This window comes from Vanessa cardui, chromosome 5 (assembly GCF_905220365.1).
Source record: "Vanessa cardui chromosome 5, ilVanCard2.1, whole genome shotgun sequence".
Taxonomy (NCBI): Eukaryota; Metazoa; Arthropoda; class Insecta; order Lepidoptera; family Nymphalidae; genus Vanessa; species Vanessa cardui.
This window is the reverse complement of record NC_061127.1, coordinates 12,163,347-12,188,598: the sequence shown is the minus strand read 5'-3', so window position 1 is coordinate 12,188,598 and position 25,252 is coordinate 12,163,347. Positions and strand designations below refer to the sequence as shown.

The following is a 25,252-nucleotide window of genomic DNA, read 5'->3' as shown; positions in this document are numbered from 1 at the left end:
TTGTGTTTTTTGCATCTTAGCCGCATGATGGCGTTTCCGTTGCATAATTATTAATTGACGCATGCGCCACACATTGCAATCAGCTGTCAGAAAGAACATAATCACGTAAAAAACAAAATTATTTGTGTCTTTAGATAATTCCCGTCAATATGGCGGGGCAAAATCCTGGATCACCGACTGATTTTCAATATTTTTACGAAGATGAAGTGTATAAAATCAACAATCGCGGCCAAGTTGTCTTCGGCCTGGTTTTGGAGAATTATGAAGCTAACTCTAGTGATCAGGAGAGCGACATGGAAACTCCTATACAAAAAGGTGAAATTCGTGTAGTCTGGCACCCTTCAGGCACTGAAAGAGTAATTTCAGAAAAATCGGTAAGTAAAAAATCAATGTATAAGTTCTGTTAAGTCTACAATACTAGATAGTCAGTAGCGGCGCTTTGTTACATGTTATTGAGAATTATAAAATTTCCTACGGCAATTAAACTTGCAAAATATTTAAAAAATAATTTTACATTTATAAGGATCAAATTAAATAAAAAATCTTTTCTTAAAATCGTTAAACGGAGGGTACCACAGGAAAGCAGTTTTTAACATTTTATAATTCTACTACCCACAGACCATGCTGCATCATCACAAAAAAATATATTAACTTAAGTAATCTAATTTTATAGCAGTGTACACACTTAATTGTGCACAGTTACTGTTAAAATTAAACAAGCAATTGCATTTTTTTATGTATGACATTGACTTAACAATATAATATTTGAAAAAACAGTGATTAAATTATAAAAAAGGGTACATCCAATATAGTTAAAAATATTGATGGTCATAAAATACATTTCAGTTTAATTGCTCTGCTAGTAGTTTATATAAAAATAAGTTTATAGCATTTTTAAAATCTTTTAATTGTTTTAACTTATAAGCTTTATATTTTTGGGTTCTGTATTGTACTTTAAAATCAAAATCAAAATATACTTTATCCAAGTAGGTTTTTCAAGCACTTTTGAGTCGTCAATTAACAACTGTATTAAGTGAAGCTACCACTGGTCTGAAAGTAAATTCTACTGAGAAGAACTGTCAAGAAATGCAGTGGTTACTCTTTTATAACATTTAAAAATACAGTATGTTAGTTAAAAAACAGATTTTTAAAAATCAAGTAAACATTTTTGAATTTCTTTACTGCATTGAGCTAATATACGTCCTTTTTGTCCATTCACTTTAATAATATTCCACAGCTCTTTTAATCTTGATTTAAAAAATAAAGGCTCATGTCATTAAAACATTGATAAGGAAGACATATTACTCAATACAAGATTATAATAACATAAAAAAGTGGAACCTATTATTTGTTGAATTTATAGACAAGATATATAAAGTCATTGTACTTTATTAACCTACTCTGTGTATGAAATGGAGGAAAGGATAACAACTGAGTTTCTTCTCGGTAGAATTGGTTTCCTAATCAGTTCAAGCTTCAAAAGTGCTTTTATGAGTCTACTTTAACAAAGATTATTTTGAATTTTACATTTGATATTTTGATTTGTTATGTATATTTTAATGCTCAATAAAAATTTATGAATATTTTCATATAATTTTACATATTCCAATTGAAGTCTTGACTCTTTAAAGATACACAAAAAATAGATTTTTATATTCCATGGTATTTGCTAACAAAGCTAACAGAATGTGACTGTTCTTACCAATAATTTGTTGTATTATTCAATTTATAAATTTCACTATAATTATATCCAAATTAATTTATAATCTACTTTTAAAAATATTCATTACAACTTTGAAAATCTAATAATCTTCAAAATTTCCTAATTAAATCCATAATTAATCCATGAATATGAATATATTGTTACCATGATGCATCAATTTAATGACATGCTGAAATTGCTTTACTCTTCTTGTGTGGCATAGAATATAATAATGTAGTTGTAGGGCTGTGTTGAAGTTATTGAGCCCAATTCACTTCTGCAAATATACTGATAATATAGGTATCTTATTCACAACATGTATTACTGAAATAGCCCAATGTTGCTATAATTATTATCAAACAGTGATTGAAATTTGAATCTTAAATAGAAATATCAGGCCTGAGGCATTTTTCTTGCCTTAATTTGTCAATATTATCTGTTATTAAAATATTTAATGACTACATAATTATGTGTTATTATCATATAAAGTTTATACATTTAACAAGTTACTGTATATCTTCTCATTCTTTCTTGTCTTGAACATAAAAATAAATCAGTAACTAACTCAATTACAATTTTGCTTATTCCTCTAGCATGTTTTGAATTTTTTTTTATAACTGTTTATTATTGTCTCAGATAAAATTACCATGACTAGAGAAAGAAAAGATGAACATCATCTATTAATCATCAAGTTATCATATTATAACTTCGTAATCTTGTATAGGTCTTTAGAAGCACTAGAATTGTCATTTTATATAATAATACTAATTCTACATTTGGAATAAAGATTCTACTGAAAATAACTGGCAAGTCGCTCAGTAGTTACTTTTACCAACAAGAAACTACATTGGTATGTTAATTAATACAGTAATATTTTGTATAGTTTCTCATTAAATCTGGCAGGTAGCAGATATAATGTGCTTGATAATAAATTATTATTTTTCAAGTTATAAAAGAGAAAGTAACTCTAAAGTCTATGTCTTCTCAAGATAAAGCTAATGTTTTTTTTCATATGAAATAACTAGATCTGATTGCTCGTTTACAAGTATTTTTAATTATCTGCAGGTTGGTTTAGCAGACCGTTCTCTGATGCCCGGTGATGTAGTCCGTCGTCTCATAGCTGGAAAGGATACGCAGCGCGGTTACTGTAGAGATATCGCGATGACGGCGGCATTACAGATTGTAGGCACGAAACACGTCATACCTCACGTGGCCAGTGAGAGATTACAGCCATTAGAAGAATTCACACCGGACCTTGCAGTTTGCCTTGATTCATGGGTCGGAACATCGAAGGTAAAAACCTAAGTTAAAGTTTATTAATGGATAGACCAGGGACTTTCATACAAGGGCATGTAAGCCAACATTGGTCTTCCAATTACTAACAATTTCGCTATACTAGTATGTTGGTCCTAAACTTATAAATGTATTGAGTTTATAAATAGAAAACCTTGGGTATAGATTACATCAGCACCATCAGCCTTCATTTGTCTCCTAACACACAACTAGTAATAAACAAACAATCCTTATACTACATAATGATTAAGCATAGTTATTAAAAAGACTATATAGTTGATAAATATTTTTTATTGCAGGCAGTGCACAGTAAACTTCGTCTAGTGTCAGCCGATGGCTCTCGACTGGAGTACCCCGATCTGGACACCTGTCCACTGGAGGACTATTCGATGCGTCGCCGTCGCGCAACACCCTACTCGTCGTCGGAGTTCTATCCCGGACAAGTTGTGTACGGCCCTCTCGGTTCCTTGGACAATGCTAATTGGCTTAACATGACTAAGGAAATGAAGTCAGCGCGAAAACACAAAATGCATGATCACAAGGCAAGTTCATAACTGTTTATGTCTGGAGTTTGGCGTAACATTCAACAACTTTTTAGAAACCGTTTCAAATTAATATTTTTAAAATTATATTAATTCTCAAAGTCATATACATAAAAAATAACAATAACATTTATAATTAACATGGAATTTTCGTTATGATTGTGAATCTTATCATACAATATGTATGTTTTAATGAATCTTTGCTGATGTTATGGTCTAACAGTTACGATATTCAGGGCAATGACCTCCAACAGAAGCGGAGTGTACATTCATCTTCGAATTTATTATATTTTTTAGATAACACACTAAGCTTTGGTTGAATAAGCCGAGCACTCGTTAAACATAACATACATGTAAAGTATGGCTTTGTGAAATTCATTAGATATTACAACGCCAAATATCAATCGTGTTAGAAATTATTATTATAGTGATTGATATGTTGTTACATGCATAAGGGATATAGCAACTTATATCCTATTTTTGTTAGAGTATTGATTATGTAAGCAAATGTTTATAAGATGACAATGTTTGCATGTGTGTGTTTTGTATAATAAATTTGAAAAAAGAATGTCACGTGTCTCGTAACGTTCCAGTTCACGGTGGAGGCGGTGATGACGGAGAGCGTGAGCGTGCACTGGCAGTGCCGCGCGCTGTGCACGCAGACGTCGGACGCGGCCGCGCCGCAACAGCCCAAGTTCCTCGTGGACGGTGCGTCCGTGCTATACCAAACGTTTTCAGTGTTACCTTATTACAAATTTTGTTTTTTTTTTTTTTTTTTTTTTGGAAAGACCGTGCCTTGGCGTGACTAGAAGTAGGTCATACACCTTTCAAGCGTGTCCGAAATACGAGTCACATAATTGCATACCTATTTTAGTTTTATTGCGCCAGTGTAAAATAATGCAACTAACGATAATGTTAACATCTTTTTAATAGATAATATAATATAGATTTAAAAAGGATCTAAGTGTAGTTATGGTTATTTCAATCTATTAAAGTTTAAAATAAGCTCATTTTTGTAAACCATACATTATTATATATTAGTTGATATAATAACAATATCTGACATTAATCACGTAGTTGAATCAACAAATAATAATAACACATAATTTATAAATGAAATGATATATGATTCCAAATGACTAGCTGTAAAGCTAAATTTTTATATGAGGCTACCTGTGTTATATGCACCAATATATGGTTCGCGCGATGCTATTTCTTTTTTAATAAAAATATTTCGTGTGTCTATAAAGTTTATTTAATTGCCAGGTGAGGATCTGAAGAAACTCAAACTATTGAATGTGTTTGAGCCCTGTACACTGCAGGTTGGCGACAGGAATTTCCTCACTATTGGTCCAGAGGATACGTTTGTCAGCAAAAAACAGTGGAGAAAACAACAAAGTAAGTAGTTTTATTAAAAAAACCCCTTCAAAAACGGTCGAAGGCCTCGGCTCCGTGGTGTAACTTCAGGTAGTTTTATATAGCTGGTGTAATAATTGATAAGGTTTCCATTTTATGGATGCTTTTTTTTGTTGCAGGCAAGTACTACAGGAATATTCGTAAACAAAGTCGACCAACCAAGAAGGCTTCCAAGACTGATACAAATTCAACGGATCACATGCCCTCGAGGCCCAAGAAACGTGCCTCTTCTCACCGTAAACTTAAACCCACAGATGTAAGACTCACTTACTCTATGTCACTGAAGTGACGAATATTTAATCTAAATAATTTATCACTAAATTTAATCTTCATTGTGATTCTACATGCTGATGCATACATTATTTTTATCTATTGGTCTGCTGCAAATGGTCACCTTTTTATAATACGTTTGTATTTAATAAATGCTACTTAAAATTCAATTTTAGGTTCTAACTACAAAAAATGTAAATGCAAACTACTGATATAATAAACATATTTTTTTTGTCATACAATTTTCTACAGCATAGCTTTCAATTGCCTTCTAACAATTCATTATATAATAATAAACTAGTCTATGAAATCTTTAGTTACTAATGCCCATTGTATTTATCATTCAATGCTATATTTTGGTTCAGTTAACAAAATATAGATGTTATTAAATGTAAATTACAGCATGGCATGGACGTCGACGGCGATAAGGAATCGCTAGACGACGCGTTGAAAGCGGACGCCAACTGCCCCAGTATTAAAATCGAGCCCAGCGGCGACGTGTCGCTGCCCATCGCGAGCAGCCAAGAGGACACCGCCACCGAGGAGAAAAACGACTCGGGCATTAGGTATGCATTGCACTAACACTGAATATTATGATTTTTTATTTATATAATAAAGTAATTGATTTTTTTTTACGTTCACTAAAGTCCTAAACTCTATCTATGAAAAAATGAATATATAAATTGTACTTATATTGTTATAAAATCTTACAAGTTAATTAAGTTTTATGCTTATACGCAAAAAAAATGTTGTATGATTTTGATCTGAACTTTATGTTCACAATTTTAAAAATTAATTCGTTTAACAATTAAAATAAATTATGATGTGATGGCCACGCTTGTAAAGGAAATTAAGCATTGTGATAGTAAAAGTGCGTAACTTGTGATGCGATACATTTTCATAAAAGTATTTTACTAATGTTACATTAATGGAGTTAATAATGAAGTCAAAGATGTTGTTGCGCGCTAAGTAAATCCCACCCGCGCAGCCCGGAGCCGGCGCGCGAGGACGGCGCGCTCAACGGCGCCGACGACGACGACTCCGACAACTGGGAGAACACCAGCAGCGACGGCAGCGACACCGACAGGTGACTCTCGGCCGAGCGCCCGGTGCGGCCGCGCGGCCGACCCCGCTAACACACACCCCCCCCCCCCGTGGTTGTTGCAGCGGCGCCACGTGGTCGTCGCGCTGCTCGTCCGTGGCGTCGGGCTCGGGGCGCGGCGCGCGCTCGCCGCAGCTGGCCGTGCGCCTGCTGCGCGGCAAGCGCCTCAAGCGCGCCGCCCGCCGCGCGCCGCCCGCGCCGCCGCCGCGCCGCTCCGACCGCGTCGTCGTCGAGACGCTGCACACCACCAGCCGCGCCAACGTCGTCTGGCAGGTGCTGCCCTCTATCGCTTGCTTTATACCCTTTCACTTAGTCACGACCATAGATAAAAATAATCCTATATGTCATTATTTTCGTTTATCATTAATATTATTTTATTTTTATTTTTTGCACTATCCTGTTTCTGCTTTTGCAAATCCTTTCACCAAAGGTTGTCTGTTAGAGATTGCTTTAGCAATAAGACCGCCTTTGCACGCTCTTATTTTCTTTTCTTTGTTGTAATTGTTCTCTTTATTTGTATGTCTCTTCATTGTGTGTGCAATAAAGTATTAAATAAATAAAAAATAAAAATAATCCTATCATCTTAAATGAATAAATTAAAAGCTTGAGTTGTTTTTCATTCTAGGATGGCACTATAGAAATGGGAATACCTTCGACACAACTGTACCCGATACACCATTTAGATGGCCAAGAATGCTTTCCGGGTGATTTCGTCGTCAACGGAGCTTCTAATGTCGAAGAAAATCAAGTGAGTATATGGACATAAATACTTCAACTCAGTCAAATTGTCATTTAAAACAATTTGGTTCCTTTTATTGATTTTGTGTATTAACATAAGTGCCATAATAAATGTAAAGCATAATAACAGAGTCGGATTTAAAGGTGTAGAGGCCCCGGGGCCACAAAGCAGTGAGGGCTCTAGACAAACAGAAGCATGAACACCCTAATAATTATATTATTATGAATTAATTAGTTTTTTTTTTATTTCAATCAGTAAGCTATGAATTGTTTCGTATTTGTTTCGTATTAAATAGTAACATTATTATAATTTGACTATATCTCAGTATTTGTTAACTTGCTGAAAACTGTGGCCCCCTCTCATGTAGAGGCCCCAGGGCAGTCGCCCCGGTTGCCCTCCCCTAAATACGGCCCTGCATAATAGCATCATAATAGCATCATAATAATAATAGAAAATTTATGAAATATTAAATGTGTAAATTCCAAATATTTAGCGACTTATGCAATATCCTACCTTACAGTTGAACCACCGCGAGTACGGAGTGGTGCAGCGCGTGGACCATCACGGTCGGACCGCCATCGTCCACTGGTACCGCACCTACACCTGCGGAGATGAGCCCGTGTAAGTACTATATATAAAACTAAACATATGTACCAACGATATGCCCTCGCGAAAGAATAAATATCTTAAACTAACTTAATGTTATATGTATTTAATAGAAACTTATTTAACATACTCTTTTGTGTATATTTAAAATGATCACAGATAAAGACAAATAGGTATCATAGAATAAAGACGTATCTATGTTCAGGGATATACTATTGTTTTTAGGCCCCAAATTCTACACGAGAGTGAAATGAGCGTCTACGACCTGAAAGACCATCCAGACTTCCAGTACCGGCCGGGAACTGTCGTCATTAGAGTCGCTAATTTTACGGGCGAAGATGCGAACTGTACTGCCGGACAGGTTGGTGTTTGAAGAATATTTGACACTCCTTGTATGAGCAGAGATGGTCCAGTGGTTAGTACGCGTGCATCTTAACCGATGATTGTGGGTTCAAACACAGGCACCACTGAATATTCATGCGCTTTATTTGTGTTTATAATTCATCTCGTGCTCGGCGGTAAAGAAAAACATCGTGAGAAAATCTGCTACATGTGTATTATTTTATATCTTCTATTATATTATATATCAAACTGCATTGGAACAGTGTTCCATACCTTCTCCTCAAAGGCAGAGGTGGCCCAGCAATGGAAACAGGCTGCTGTTGTTGTTGTTGTTTCTTGTGTGGGACCACCATATTGTTGGGTCACGGTAAACTCCTACTGTTTTCATCAAACTGAAATTCATTGCTTATGTACAAATATGATTATTTAGTATAAGAGTACAGTCCCTTTAATCATTTTAGCTTAGACGTAGGAAAGTAACTTACAGACTTTTTATTTACCTTCGCTACAGGTTATAGACAATTTCCCAACGGGTCGCGTCAAAGTATGGTGGGTCGACGGACATACAAGCATGTGCTGGCCTCAAGACCTTTACAAGGTAAATCAATTTGTGTCACTTTATTTATTAGTATTTAGATTATCTTTTGGATAAGAATGCAATGTTTGGAAGTTATAAAGGAAAAAATAATACTGTAATATTCACACTGGTTTACATTGGTTGTCAGGTAGGAGAGTACGACTCGGAAGATGGTGAGCTGTGGGGCTCGGAGGGCTCGGGGTCGGAGGACTCGTGGGAGACGCAGAGCTCGACGCACGAGGCCGAGCCGCGCTCGCCCGACGCGCCGCCCGCGCACGCGCCGCCGCCGCCCCCCGCGCCCGCGCCCGCGCCCGCGCCGCCCAGTAACTATGCAGCTCCATCATATTACAGCTTGTTTTACAATAAAATTCGCTGTCCTTTGGAATATACGAATTATAGTTGTTAATAATTGGTCTCTTATATCACAGCCGAGATGGCCCAGTGGTTAGATCGCGTGCACCTTAACCGATGATTGCGGGTTCAAACCCAGGCAAGCACCGCTGATTTATGTGCTTAATTTGTCTTTATAATTCATCTCGTGCTCAGCGGTGAAGGAAAACATCGTGAGGAAACCTGCATGTGACAAATTTCATCGAAATTCTGCCACGTGTGCATTCCACCAACCCGCATTGGAATAGCGTGGTGGAATATGTTCCAAACCTTCTCCTCAAAGGGAGAGGAGGCCTTTAGCCCAGCTGTGGGAATTTACAGGCTGTTGTTGTTGTTGTTGATCTCTTATAATAAAATATCATACATACAAACAGTACACAAGTAAAAGATTCGTACAAAGACCTACATAGTATGTTAAAATGCCCCAATTCCAAGGACCAATCAAATGTTACCAATTGTAACAGAGGTATTTCAATGTTCGCTAGGCGAGGCGGCGACGGCGATGGCGGCCCCGGGCGCGCTGCCCAAGCTGCTGGAGCCGCGGGTGGCGGCGCACATCGAGCGCGGCCGCATGGCCATGTGCCGCCTCGAGGAGATATTCGCGAAGCATCCCACGCTGCAGAGTCAGGAGGTGACCGATACTACTATAGTCTGTTCGCGTTAAGAATGCACTGAGTTGTCATTGTTTACCGGCCCCTTTGACCAATCAAATCTTTTCAAATTACAAAGTCAAGTTCACACTGAACAGGTAAAGACATAAGTTCGAACGTGATGGTTGTGGATTTAATTAATTATTAACTGATATTTAAAAAAATGACAAAAACAATGACAACTTACTGCATTATTAACGCGAACAGACTATAGACACTAACTCACTATACCGATTCAAAAGTTATGTTTCTAGGTACTTTGATTTGATTACTGACCTTGATTATACATCTCACAGATAATGCGGAAATTACTGAATCTCTACAAAGACTGCAGATTTTTAGACAGACTAATGGGGACAACGTTCTTCCATGAGGATCACTTTTTGGTAAATTTTAATATACGGACATATTCATATTGACGATATGAGGTTATTTCAGTTCAGAGACTCGAACTTCGTTTGATACCTTATAAAGACATAAAAGTAGTACAAGTTTGAATTTGCTTTAGTGAGCCCTTTTATATATATGAATTGTTTTTTTTGTTTTTTGTTTTTATGGAATAGGTTGGCGGACGAGCATATAGGCCGCCTGATGGTAAGTGGTCACCATCACCCATAGACAATGACGCTGTAAGAAATATTAACTATTCCTTACATCGTCAATGTGCCACCAACCTTGGAAACTAAGATGTCATGTCCCTTGCGCCTGTAGTTACACTGGCTCACTCACCCTTCAAACCGGAACACAACAATACTGAGTACTGTTATTTGGCGGTAGAATAACCGGTGAGTGGGTGGTACCTACCCAGACGGGCTTGCACAGAGCCCTACAACAAAGTAAAAAATGTAGTTCGAAATGAAATAATATATGAATATGAATGAGATTGCAATGAATTCAACTAATGTAAAATCGCGACCAGGGTCTGATAGAGCGCGTGCGCGAGCGCGGGGCGAGCACGCCGCGCGCGGGCGAGCGCCGCGTGCACGAGCAGCTGGCGCGCCTGTTCGCGCCCAGCGACGCGCCCGACGAGCCCGAGCCCGAGCCCGGCCTCGACGACGTCGCGCCGGACGAGCGCCCCGCCGAGCCGCTCGTCACCGCCAACGTCACCGTGGAGCCCATGGAGGTAGCCTCACTGATATCATACTTGTCATAAGGAGTCGAGCGTTCGCTGCACAACTTCTATTTTTTATTTAAATAGACATCCGAAAAAATTACCATGATTGCGTACTCCTTGATGAAAGGATTTTAATTGTGACTCATAACATTCTAAACTTTAATTATGAGGTAGATATGTATCTAATAGGTAGTAGGCTGTAATAGGTAGATATTTATGGTATTTATTTGTACTCTAGAAGTTCTAGTTTTATTGAGTTGACTACATTATTCTATTGAGTATAATTTATTGTAATGCTGATAATGTAAAAATATCTGTTGGAACTTTGTAATTATATAGATATTAAATGGTGCTCTACTGATTTTCAGGTAGAAAGCAATTCTCCAAAGAAATCTCTACATTTGAATATAGATTCCATTGAAGCATCCAGTTCCGAGGCCAGTGGACTTCAAGATAGTAATCAAGATGCCACTGCCGAAAATCGTGAGTTAAAAATATTCTTTAAATTATCGGCTCTTGGTTCTTAGAATAAATTGTGAGTAGTATTTTTACTCTGCATTTATTTTTATGTTACAATATGTTTCGTTACCGAGAGTTACTAACAATTGGATTTTTTGATAAACTATATAATAAATAATATAATCTTTAATAATAGAGTAGATTTTTATTACCGACACTCCTATATTTTCATACAAAAGCAACTTCAGTGGTCAGCTTAACGCTCCCATGTCTTAAACATAGTGTTATTATCACTCATGTATGATATGATTTCAGAAAAACATGTTTGATAACTAAATACTTTCTTGAAAGAAATCTCTTGTTTCAGCCGCGACTGATAGCGAAGTGGAGGGCGGCTCACGCAACGTGTGCTACAAGCTGTGCTCGCTCATACATCGTCAACTCGTCAAGGCGCACGCAGAAGTCAGCCGGTACAGACTTATTCAGTTTCTAAATAACTTGCACATAGTCATGAATGAAATTGTGGGTTATATTTGTATGGAATTATGTTGGAAGTTCGCTTCAAACGCTTACGGGTTTTTTACAACAATCAATTTATACCTCTTCTCGATAATTTTGTCTCATTATATTTTATAGGTAGTTTAAATAGTCATTTTATTAATTAAGAAAAATATTCGTAACTATTGTTTCGACAATTTTAATTGCATTATTTTATCTCTTAATACTTAATTTATATTATATATTTCTATACACATTTTTAATATCTTTGAAACTTTAAGGACTAATAAAAATGAGTTTTAAAACAGACTCAGGGCTAATTTTGATTCATCAATTTGTTTTTCAAGCTAGACTCCAAACTTCTTAATTTTCCATACAATAAACACATTCTGTTTTTGCAAAAGCCGAGATTACGTATATAAATATTATAATTATAAACTATAAATAATGGCAAATTTAACAAATACATTTTCATTCATTCAGCATACAATAACTATTTATTTTATATGAGGCTTTTAATTTATTTTTTAACACACATGGATTTTACTAATCAATACTACTTTGTAGAGTATCATCTAGCTGGAGATTGTATTCAGCAATACAACATCAATTGTATAATGTAATTTTTTTAATCTGTAACACTACAGTTGCTTTCTTTCAAATATACTAATCCTTGTAGTTTCGGATTTAGTCATATACACTAAGTTGAAATTCATCTAAATACAGAAAAAAGTTTATACAATCAAATCATTATCTATTTTTTCATATATGTATGTGTAACCTTTTTCGTGTTTCAAATAAATTATTTTCCGACATATCAATAAGGACATTCAGGGTTACATAGTAAGTAGCTTATGCTACTTACTATTATATACATTTTTTTATTAAATAGAAGAAAGTACAATTCTTATCAATAATGACTTTCGATCTATCTAACAATATATATGTAACGAGAAGAGTAAGTACTTCTAGATTATTTCATAAATATTTGGTTGAAAATATAGTTTATTTGACCTATCTCAATTAATTTCATATACGCAAAATATATATTTTTAAAACTTAAATTCGCAAAAACAACATTAAGACTAAGAGTAGATCATTAATATTTATTACAAGCAATATAATTGTGTTCAGGATTTATTAAGAGGTCCTGCGCTGTTTCTTAAGTAATGATAAATTTATAATCATATCCATATACAACAGATAGTTCAAAGATCAATAGAAAATTTAATACGTGATATTAAAGTGTATTAGTATAAATTTTAAACAATAAAGAGGCATTTGTTTTCCGCAGGAGAAGGCCGCAAGAGTTGGCCGATTTCCTTAACAGCTTAATGAACGGTCAAAACCCTACCGAAGAGAAGTTACCCTACCACTTTTCAGTGTGAGCCTTTATTTGTTTCTGTTTCTCCCTCTCCTTTGTAATCCTTCAAGGAGTCTGTATATATCAAAATAATTAATATCGTTTAATTAAACTTTTAAATATATATAAATGGTTCTATAGTCTATGGAACCAATTTTTACTTACTTTTTAATTTGGTTGATGCTAATATGTACAGATTCCTAATATTATTGCTATAATTTTTTTTAGTTCTCCTTTTGTTTTTGTTAAATGCCTTAATGCGCTAAATGTCACGATACAAGCATTGATTAGTTATATTTTTTATGTGCAAGTGTTGCAATATGTAAATGTTTGCTAACCGAAAACCTTTTTTGAAATTTTAGTTTTATGAAATTTATTGCACAGATTATACAATTGAACTCGCATCACTTATATTAAACAAAGATGTTTGTTCCTTTATTATTTTTTTGTTCATAAACTAATAAATACCTGTTCATATGAATTCGAGTCATCTTAAAAGTTAATGATATTATTTATTTTTTTATTATTCGCTCAAATGAAATATTTTAACCATTCATTGATCATATATCATATCAAATTTTGATGTATAGTTATTTTTAAATAAATTAATGATAAACTTCACGGCAGATTAAAATTTTACAGTGGTGTTTTGAATAAGTCTTTCGAATAGCAGCACCATTAAAGGTTTTTAACATACATTTGAGCAGAATCAATTAGTATTTTTTTCTTTTTTTACATCCAAAGTAGTTTAGAATTAAATTCCCATTTAATTTTTTATTTTTAATTTCATAGATGACTCTTAAAAGTGGTAATTTAATTTCTCTGTTTATGTGATACATGTGATTGTGAATTTGATTATATTCTAGGACCAAATGCGTAGTGTATTTAATATTTGTTTAATGTAAGTCATGCGGTATTTATAATAACCCTTGTAAGTTTGAAAGTACCATTTTATTTGCATGGTTTTTAAGAAATAATTACATTCCCTTTAATCGTGTTATGTATTTTGTATGTGTGTTCTATAGAATCTGTTGAGTCTTTTATGATTGTAATTATTATAATAATGGTTATGGATTTCTAGACTGCTTGTAATTGAAACAAGTATTGATAGAAATTATTGATACTTCAAAGAAATAAATCATTGATTAATTTTTTTAAACTAAGAATTGCTTTGAATTTCAGAAATGTTAACATCAGATCATGAAGTATGAAACAATTAATACTCCTTTTATTAATATAGCATATAATTTTTCCAGACAATATGGGGCATTAGTTGTGAGCATTGCCGATCAGGTCAAGAGGGAAGATGTTAAAACTACGAGTAGCGAAGTAAAAGACGTTCCGGCTGTTACTGCTCCCAAACAGGAAGGGAAAGGTAAACAATTCTATGCAATATTATAAACTGCACCATATAGATAACGAATGATTGGATAATTAATAGAACTTGATTAAAATGTGAGTCGAGATGGCCCAGTAATTTACCAGCCTAGATTGTGACAAACCCAGGCAAGCACCACTGAATGTTGATGTGCTTAATTTTTGTTTATAATTGATCTTGTGCTCGGCGGTAAAGGAAAGCATCGTGAGGAAACCTGCATGTGACTAATTTCAACAAATTTCTGCCACATTTGTATCCACCAATCCGCATTAAGCAGCGTGGTGGAATATGCTCCAAACCTTCCACTGAAAAGGAAGAGAAAGCTTTAGCCCAGCAGTGGGAAATTTACAAGTTATTACTGTTATTGATTAAAATCAATCATTAATGTTATTTTGGTTGGACCATAGCGCCAGCGGTAGAAACGGCACCTCTGGCAACGGGCGAGCGCGACATGGAGGCCGAGCCGGCGGAACCGGAGGCCGGCGGCGAGGGCTTCTGCGTGCTGGAGTCGGCGCCCGAGACGCATCGCTTCCGACTGTCCATGCTGCAGCCCTCCGAGCCGCGGACCTTCTACTCGGCCGTGAAGAGGGAGATTAAGTTGCTGAAAAGTGATCTACCGCCGGGGGTGAGAGATTATATATTATAAAATATAATGCTACCAGTCGAGTTTTCGATATCAATAACACCTATCATCTAGTTAGCAAATATAAAGTTGTCTCTAGCATATTCCAATGTAAGGAGGACGTTCAAAATACTATTTTTTTGCAATTCCAGTGATATCGCATTTACTATGAAAATTAATTTGTTTTGCTTTTCTCATCTTATGGTTGGATGTCTGTTGTTCTGAAATAAAGTATAATAATATTCATGATAATCAATGGTTTAATAATTATTATAACTTTAAAAAGTTTTAATATTTTTTTAATTAAAAACTAAATATATTTCTATAAATAGCCTTGGGTTTATTTAGAGAAATGATTTATAAAGTTTAACTTTGTTTGTTTCTGTTTTGTTTATAAAGTCTTATAGAGTATTAGAAAATTAAGAATTAACTTTATACACTGTTACGCTCGGCAGGTGTGGGTGCGCGGCTACGAGGACCGCATCGACCTGGTGTCGGTGATGATCGCGGGCCCCGAGCGCACGCCCTACGAGGGCGGCCTGTTCGTGTTCGACGTGCAGCTGGGCGGCGAGTACCCGCGCGCGCCGCCGCTCTGCCACTACCACTCCTACTGCTCCGACCGCCTCAACCCCAACCTCTACGAGGACGGGAAGGTACCGCCCGGCGAGCCCACCCTAACCCCCCCCACTAATATATACGGGAAACGGATACATTGTACGTGCGTCATAACGTCCCCAGGTGTGCGTGTCGCTGCTGGGCACGTGGTCGGGCCGCGGGGTGGAGGTGTGGGGCAAGGACAGCTCGCTGCTGCAGGTCATCGTGTCGCTGCAGGGACTCATCCTCAACGCGGAGCCCTACTTCAACGAGGCTGGCTACGAGAAGCAGAAGGGTACATTGTTTTGACGTCACTAAAAAACTTAAGTGCTTAAAGTCATAGTTACGTTGTACCTACCTTATGCATAAGATATCTTACATCATATGTATGATTAAAGATGAGGGATATTATTTTAAAACTTGTCACGTAGAAGATTAATAATTTTCCCAGAAGGCCGATATATCTCAACCACCATGGCGATGAGCAAAATGAATCAATTGTACAAAATGTATTTATTTGTAATACCCCTTTAAATCCAGGTACCCAACAAGGCAGGGAGAACTCGCGCATGTACAACGAAATGGTGCTGCTGAAGCTCGTGCAGTCCATGACGAAGATGCTGCTGAACCCCCCGGAGCCGTTCCGCGAGGAGATCCTGCAGCACCTGCGCAGCTCGGCCGCCGGCCTATGCCGCCGCGTGGAGGGGCTGGTGGCGCTGTCCAACGGCCGGCCCACCGACATCGCGCCGCCCGACTACCCGCTCATCCCGGCGTCGCGCGGCTTCTGCCTCACGCTGCGCTCGTCGCTCGAGGCCTTCCGCGGCGCGCTGCGGCGCCACGACATCAGCGTGCCGCCCTCCACCTTATAGCCCCGCCCCTAGCGCTAGCTAGCCTTAGAACGTTACATTCGAGATGCCGATCGATTGAATATGTATAGTATTTATAGCGTGCGGACACGTAACGACGTTTGATATTCATATTTAAATTGTTTTATTTTTTTTTCTTAATTTCTATGATATTCAAAAACTCGCTCTCTTCAGTGAATGGGAATACTATTGAAATAGCGACTACGCACACCTGTAAATTACTATATTGTATGTTTATTGTTGGCACTCTAGCGTCGAGCGCGCCGAGCGCGAGTTGATCGCGAATACAGTACAGTCACGCAACATTGCCGATGGTCCGACAGTTCAGCTAGTTTCGTTCACACTCTCGCGCCGTCTCGTCGTGGAAACAAAAACTTTCGTAGTTATAGTATTTATTGTGATGTAATTTTTCGACTCTAGGAATATTTTAGAATTTCGAATCGGGCGCTAGGTCTCGTTCCTGTTTTTTATTATTATTATTTTCACGAATTTAAATTAATTCGTCTATCCATTAGATTGCATGAAATTTCGAATTTGTTGTTCATATTGCTAGTTAATATGTAACTAACACCTCACGAATGTATTTATTGAATTAAATTCTAATTGGAAAGTTCGATCTTGTGCGAATTATTATTAGACATATTTATTATAGATTATTTATTTTGTTAAAAAGTAATGCATACTTTAATCGAACTTATTTTAGTACGTTAGGTTACGAGTACTTACTGAAACCACGCCGATGCTTATGCTGTTCGTATTTATTATGTATTGTTTATCATAAAGACAGTTTGTTTTAGTTTACGAGTAGTGTATATTTGTACTAAATATCTATCACACGTGTGGTACTGTCGTCGAAACCAATTTTTATTGTTTTAATGTTTGAATGAATGCTATGTATATCTCATTAATGTTTCAATGTGTGCGTTATGTTGTGTGATTATTGAAAAATTCACTCATTTTTATGTAATTATAATTTTTACTTGTTTTTTTTTATAAAGAAAAAAATTATATTGTAATAATAAATTAATGAGTTTATTCCAAATAGTGCTTTTGTATAACAAAAAAAACTCAAAAATACTTTAAAAAGACGATTGTTCCTCTCTGTTACCAATGCTTTAAATATTCTCTAGATCTGTCGAAATATCGTTTTGAAATGAATAAAATTTTACCCAGTGAGAACATGCTCTTAGAATTATTGTCAAAATTCCAACGTTTCGAATTTATAAATAAAGAGTAACTTTAATTTCCGTCGTTAGTGCTTCTAGTATTACGTACCGAGTGTAAAGCGCTGCGTCGCCACTTGCACAAATACGATGTAATTTCATGCCAAAGTCAATTGAGCTATGAAAGGCTTTTCTGTCGCTTGTGTACGCGATAAGTGACAAATATGTGTAATGATGATAAATAAATAATTCTTCAACCTCAGACTTTCGTTTGATTTTTACAATATAAATTCTCAGTTCGTTTTATATGGGATATTAAAGGTCACAACTTGTTCAACTTAAATAGTTTAAATATCAAAACGTAAATAACTACTATAGTATGACACAAATTAGATGTAGCATCGGAAAATGAAATGGAATGAAAATAAAACCGATTACTGCCGATTTACACAACCAATAGAAATAGCTCCCTATCGCGCCATTCGACACAATTCGTCGCTATAGATTCACGCGTCAGAGAAACCAAGTGCATGTAAATCGACGCGTCAAATTGACAAATACATTAGGTTTAGGTCATATGATATTACAAGGTATTACGTTTGTGCAAAGATCACATTCGCATAAATATTGATAATTTGGGATAGCGTACTCAATTCGGATGTGATCGGTTTTACGAATTTTGTCAATGCGACTTCTAAGTTGTGTCGTACTACACATTATAAAGTATAATGTTGTTCTACACAACAACTAAAAACAAGTTTTTATATGTAGGGGATAACTTTTTCAGAGGAATCATAAATAGGCCGTGTACACGGGTATCTACGGAGATATGCCTTCAGAACCAGAGACCAACCAAATATTGTAGTCATAAGAGTATTTAAGTAATTTGCGTTGCGGTAGACCTATTTTCATACTCTGATTTCCAATAATATTTAACTTAATTATAGGTTGATTTCACATGGCGTAAACACTCAATTATGAATTTCATACAAAATATTACTACTGAGGAGACATACGATCGCCGTTGACAAAACTGGTATTAAAGTCAGTAAATGCATGAAATGAAACCTTTTTATTTTAATAATTTATATATTTATTATTTCCTGTAATATGTATCAGTATTTTATATAGATTAAAAAATAAATAAATAATTAAAATTCATCGACCCGCGTAATTCAATTCCTTTTTTTGTTAACAAACAAAATAGTAACGTCGTTATTGCAATATTAAGCGATACAAAAAATATATTTCAATAACTTACAAATGAGATACTACACGCAAATGTTTAGTACATCAAATAAAAAGGTACAATTCAAAAGGAGATCATTTAATTATAGTAGAACAATTTTCTTTATTATATATAACTCTATAACTATAATATATTATTACAAATAAATAAGTCGGTACCGAAAATTTAGTTAATACATTATATATTTCTTATACAATTTAGAAATACGATCACTATTACTGTTGCGTATTTTATAAAAAAATATACTTCTATGATTACAACTATACATTAATTAACAATATTATTATCAAGTTTATAAAAAATTGCAAAATATAAAAAAAGTATTTGGTATTTTTAAGCATCTAGTGAAGTAACAGGAACGAGGAAGACAATTCACATTTGACTCGACATCAGACTTCACTATTCACACAATGTATAAAATCCAAGTAAAAGTATTGTCTAAGCTGTCACGTAGAATCACAATCTAAGATTTACAAAATTTTATTCACATATCATTTTTGGGTCGGTTTTAGACCGGCAGTTAAAATATTTTATTCCATGAATTCTAGTAATAACGGTTTTTTTTAGGGATTTGGATAATATTTTTGTGCATTTGAAACGGCTTTTTTTAAATATTTAAAAACTTATGCTATATCATGAATACTCTCAGCTCAACTGTATAATATTTAATATTTTATTATTCATTAGTAAAAAGTATGCATATATATATACATACATTGTGAAATGTATGTATGTATGTATTTCGATATATATTGATGCAAAGAGATTGTCAATGTAATTCCAAGCATGAAATGGGTAACAAATCATGTATATATAGTATAAGAGCAACGAGTGCGAAAATAAAAGTTGATTAAAAATTATTTCACTGATTGACAGACTGACTGCAATAAAGTATAGTAGTAATTTGTTCTTACAATAAAATAAGTTCACTAAAATTGATGATTATATAAAATGAATAATTAATTCGATTGATTTTATAACTGATAACTGTTGTTCCATTTTGTTACGTTTAATAGTCTTCATTTTAATTACACAAATCACCTAAACATATTTATAACATTTGAGCAAAAGTTAAGTAATCGCACGTTTTATATAAAGCTATGTTTTAAATAATATATAATCTGCGAATTGATAGTTAAATTTTAAAAGTAATAACGATGAACACACGGTATCTATAAAGCTTCAAAACACTGTAATATATATTCAATAAAAAAAAAAAAAACGTTACTCGTTGAGTCAATGTCATGAGTTCCTCTCAAACATATTAACCGTCACCAGTATGACGCACATGCAGGCCCACAGCAACACGAATATGGCCCACGCGATATTCGAGAACGGACTCTTGTATCGATTGACAACCCCGAGCCCAAGTAAATTCGTACAATGTCGTCTCGCAGAGAGCACTAGGAAAGTAGGTATCATATATTGAATACCGGTACCGGCGTACGATCCCGTAAACTTAATCAATATACTTATATCCTCTAGGAAGTACGTCAGCAACAGCGGCGGCACCACGGCGACGACGGGAAACAATAATTTCCTGAACACAAAATTATACGAGTCCAATCGGCTCGTGTCTAAGAACAAACTCTGAAGGTTATTCCTTAAAGTAATAGCTATTATTGGGAAACTCGTCGACAGCGTGAAGACAGGGAACAGTGCGAGGAAATATTCTACGATTTCCAATAGTATATTCTCATTGTCCGTCGGCACGAAGTTAAGTGTATACAAATCGTTCAACGTTGAAAACGCGAACGCACCCGTGAATGCCAGAAGGAGATAAAATATGCTTATGAGTCCGTAGTCTAGAGCGAGATGGAGTCCTAGCCGACTCTTCCCTCGTATCGGGCTTATGAGCGCCGGCAGCGAGTGGTGACACATGAAGGAGTAGACGCACGCTCCGAAGAGAGTGGGTATCCCTGTGAAGTCGAATGCTGGAGGCTTCCCCTGGGGCCCGTATACTATGAGCAGGTGTATCGCCATCGATATCATGATCGCGAACGCTGTAAATAGATATATTAATTATCAATCAGTAGTGGCGTAGCTATCGTAGGGCAGGTGGTGCAGTGCACCGGGGCCCCGGAGTTCAGGGGGCCCTCTAAACTAGACCTTAAGCGTCTGAAGCTAGAAAAACACGTCCCCGAGCACAACATTTCTTATTTGGCATCTATAATTTTAAAGGGTAATTATTAGTTAAAGCGGGATGGGAAAGAGGGGGTGAGGACCCGATTATTTTTTATGCACTGGGGCCCTTAGTCACCTAGCTACGCCACTGTCAATCAGTTACCATAGATAATTGAACCATATAAAATTGACCATAGACACTAAACTTACCCAGCCATCTCATGCCAGACGTGAACAGCTGTAAGTACTTGGTCTTTTGCACGTTAAAGAAGACGAAGGGCCCCATTGCTCCAAAGAACGTGAGCAGAGCGACCCTATAGCAGTCGAAGCGGGTGTACGTGGATGTGGAGTCTGACGGGGAGTTGAAGCATGGCAGAACATCCCAATTTGTTGTATTTGTTACATTTGACGGCACTGTCGAACTGTTAATCAAATAAATTAAACAATGTAACTTCTATTAAGCAACTAATTAGTAATTAAAGTAATTCATTCATGTGATTTAAATAAATATCTGCTGGTTGCTGTTAAGCTGTTAACTTTAATATTCAGTAACTGGGAATGGTTTTGAATTTACTCTACCAATAATTAGGTTTCAGCAACTAGCTATCAAGGGCAAACAAACATAACCGATTATTAAGTCATAAACTTTACCGTATTGTTTTTTTCCCGATGCATTACATTATGTACATATGTACATTCATACCTAAATTAAATTCATAACACCAAAAATACGCATTTTTATTAACATTTCCACCTCTAAAAATTGAACAACGGCACATTTCGACCTCTGTAAGTGAGGCCCTCTGTGAGACAACTATAATTTTAAACCTGCTTAATTGGAAAACTGGATTATTGGAAACCCTTAATAATTGGTACATATGTCTTGGTCCCTTGAGATCCCAATTAACCAGATTTCACTGTATTTGTAAGCTTGTATCCCGACACACTCATGCATACATTTAATGTTTTCTTTCATCACAGACCACAAGAAAACTCCACAACAGGTTGAGATACTCAAGTTTTAGAGACAATGCAGCTCTTAGATACAACAAACTTTATTTATTATAACTTTAGTACAATTTCTTTCCTTACCATATAACATCCATTAATGACTTTGAAACTGCTGCTGAATATATAGACAGGTCTCCATATAAATATACACAGAGAGTGCAGTAAAACATTGTTCTTCCCGCTTTACTTAGGAAAAGGTTTGCCATTTCACCTAATTCAATACATTTATCGAGACTATAGTAACGGGAGGGTATAGACTCCCCACAGACAAGGGGATCTTCTAAATCACCATAAGCATGGGATGATGTCCCTTCTTCATCAGATTCATTTTCTTGGACCTGTAATGTGAATAATATATATGGTAGTAAATATACCAAAAATATTCTGTTGAGTTCAAGCTTGAAGAGAGAGTTAGTTGAGCATTTAAAAAATTAGTAAACTACTAGAGTCATGCAATGTTGTCTTCTGTAAATGAAGGCTTTTGTTATTATGAGTTAATCTTTTAAGCATTGACAATAGTTTGATTTTCTGCTACATGGTTTAGATTAAATAAACAATTAATATTGCTGCCAATTAAAATTTTACATACTATTTGCATTGACTAGAACCTGTAATCTTTGTTAAGATCTATTTACTTCACAAATTAGTTATGATGTCTTGACAATGTAAATCATTTGGATTACTGCATATGACTTTATTCTAAATATGTACCATAATTTAACAAGTGCTTTTGTCATATTTTATATCACATATTTATAATTACCAAATGTACATTTAATTTTAATATTTATTAATCAGGATGCACAAATGTGATAAATATAGATTTATGTATAATACTTCCCTGTGTAATAATAATACTGCATTGAAAATATACAATAATATATACTGATATCATGAGTCATACTAACAATATGCATTTTATGTATTTGCATATGAACTTTTAGTAAATAATATCTATATTTTTTTAGTTTGTGAATATGTGCAAAAACATAAAGGTAAGTATTGCATAATTGTTGTTGATTAATGAAACTACAACTATTTTCCTGTATTAGAAAATTATTTAAAACTTCTCTTTCTTTCGATTTAGAACATATTTACTGACATATCTATGTAATACTTACACTGTTTCTTTTAATTAATTGCAATCTCTTCCATTTTAAAACAGCATTTGCACATGCCATTGTTTCTATCACATATGTAGCATTCATAAAGCTCATGAACGCTAGGAAGACCAGTGATATTGTGCTGAGACCCCATCCTGCACGGGCAAATGCTGCGGGGAGGGTTAGGGCTCCAGTCCCTACTATCAAGTTGAAAATGTAAATTAAACCAACCTGAAACAAACAAAATGGGTTCAATCGTGCTAATTAAATATGTTGTATTAGTACATTCTTCAAGACTAATGTCGTAAGAATGAATATATTATGATCATTAATAAGCAATTACTTTAAATAGAATATAATTTATTAGATATAGCTCTAGTTAGGAATTATTACGGTAAGCAATTTAGTTTTTTTTAGTAAATCAAACATGTAGTACAGATGTGTTTCTTATAATTATTATAATTATTTTAGACTTTTAAATTATATGTTATGTTTATTAGGTTTTCTATTTAGAAATATTATATAAAAAATTTCAACAAAAACTAAATGGTAAGTTTCTTTGACAAATAACATGAATATAAATTATTGAGTATTTAACACACTCCAATCAATAAAATTTTAAAAAAATATGACTAATACAAACAAAGTTGTCATAAAAAGTTATATTATAAATTTAATTTTCATTATATTTCATTAAATGACTTAAAAAAAATTTAAAACAATTGTTTTAAATGGTCTTAAAAAAAGTTTTAGCATCTGTTTCAAACTTTTTTTTCAAAAACTTGACTAAAAGAGAAATTCGTTCATAATCTAAAAATGTTATGCCTACTATAATGTATTTAACATTTGATTATATTTTTATTATTACATACCCATACGGAATATTGATCACCAGTTTCGGTGATGGGCATCATTACTTTTTTTATTATCCACGGACGACGAAACATGACACAGACTTCCAACACGACATATTTGTAAAGAAACAAAAGCTTAAAAAATAACTGTTAATTTGTTTATAAATTATTCTACAGCAGCAAAAAAATTCAATATGTTCGAACTATTTCTTTATCTTTTGCTGACATCGAATCCGCATATATTTTGACGTTTCGTTCATTGTTGTGTTGTTTGTCAATACGAGACAATAATGTCTATTTCAGGGCTGCTATCCCTTAAAATGTTTACCTAAAAACAAATTTTAATTTTTTATTATTAAATAAATGACTATGACTATGACATGATTATCTTTGTTTACTATAATTTTACATTTTAAATTATATTGCGATAATTTTATTATTAAAATAATAATTTTAAGAATAATCTAAAGATCGATTTTTATCCATAATTTTAAAGATAAAATAATTATATAAGTCTTCACTAAAGTCGCCCTAAAAACTTAAGGAATATTAAATATCTGATTTATGATTGATTGATTGCACATTATTCTCTTAAAATAAAATAACCAAGTAGTATGCAACAAATTGTTTTAACTAAGTTTTAAATAATTTAGATTTACTCATGATACTAAGAAAACAGCGTAAGCTATATTTGTTGATCTTCAAAATATTTACGCTTTACATAAATATTACTAGTAACCATATATTTATGTTTTAAAAAATGGGGGAAAAGGAGCAACAACCAATCACAACAAATTTTCGTTAACTTAATTGTCAACTAATAAATAAATTATTATTTTAAAGTTTGTTTGAGATGCTTGTAGTTCGATGCACTGCCTTTTGATGATGTGTTCAGACTTTAGAAAAAAACATATACATACTACTTACTTTACTTATATGTACTTACTTCAAAATAAGTATAAAGTAAGTCTTTTTATGGCATAGGAAGCAAACGGACAGTAAATTAAGCGCGTCAAGTGTAAGATGGCGTGTGGCAAAAACATGTACTAATTTTTTTTGTTCATTTAATATCTTATTTGTTTTATTTACCCTTATTAAAAAAACTTACAAAAAACTATTAAAAATGAGACGTAGAGAATTATTTTCTAGGGAGATATTGGTAATACAAACAAAAAGTGGCAAAACAAAGGTGTAGCAGGTGCTGCCACAGGAACGCCAACTTATA

The 25,252-nt window shown here is 34.7% G+C and overlaps 2 protein-coding genes across 5 annotated transcripts; one reads left to right on the top strand and one right to left on the bottom strand.

Annotated features, from left to right (window-relative positions):
* The first annotated feature begins 46 nt into the window (after positions 1 to 46).
* On the top strand, positions 47 to 17,948 carry LOC124529619 ((E3-independent) E2 ubiquitin-conjugating enzyme UBE2O). Of its 4 annotated transcripts, none has more exons than XM_047103429.1 (25): positions 48 to 374; positions 2,768 to 2,995; positions 3,295 to 3,537; positions 4,131 to 4,245; positions 4,804 to 4,935; positions 5,073 to 5,209; positions 5,626 to 5,789; positions 6,212 to 6,310; positions 6,391 to 6,598; positions 6,951 to 7,073; positions 7,585 to 7,685; positions 7,896 to 8,031; positions 8,524 to 8,610; positions 8,738 to 8,912; positions 9,465 to 9,610; positions 9,926 to 10,015; positions 10,549 to 10,752; positions 11,112 to 11,226; positions 11,570 to 11,672; positions 12,995 to 13,084; positions 14,320 to 14,438; positions 14,849 to 15,066; positions 15,519 to 15,716; positions 15,802 to 15,952; positions 16,198 to 17,948. In XM_047103429.1, exons 1-25 carry the CDS (start codon positions 150 to 152, stop codon positions 16,524 to 16,526), a joined length of 3,936 nt encoding a protein of 1,311 aa, XP_046959385.1. In that variant the 5' UTR covers positions 48 to 149; the 3' UTR covers positions 16,527 to 17,948. The 4 variants fall into 4 exon arrangements, with proteins under 4 accessions (XP_046959386.1, XP_046959385.1, XP_046959384.1 ...); XM_047103428.1 differs by having other exon boundaries at positions 6,194 to 6,310; XM_047103427.1 differs by having other exon boundaries at positions 6,176 to 6,310.
* A 1,049-nt stretch (positions 17,949 to 18,997) lies between these two features.
* On the bottom strand, positions 18,998 to 24,318 carry LOC124529878 (transmembrane protein 104 homolog). The gene is made up of 5 exons (XM_047103812.1): positions 24,046 to 24,318; positions 23,192 to 23,404; positions 22,152 to 22,408; positions 21,270 to 21,481; positions 18,998 to 20,938 (listed from the first exon to the last, which is right to left on the bottom strand). The coding sequence occupies exons 1-5, from the start codon at positions 24,118 to 24,120 to the stop codon at positions 20,178 to 20,180; spliced, it is 1,518 nt and encodes a 505-aa protein (XP_046959768.1). The 5' UTR covers positions 24,121 to 24,318; the 3' UTR covers positions 18,998 to 20,177.
* Between the last annotated feature and the right edge of the window lie 934 nt (positions 24,319 to 25,252).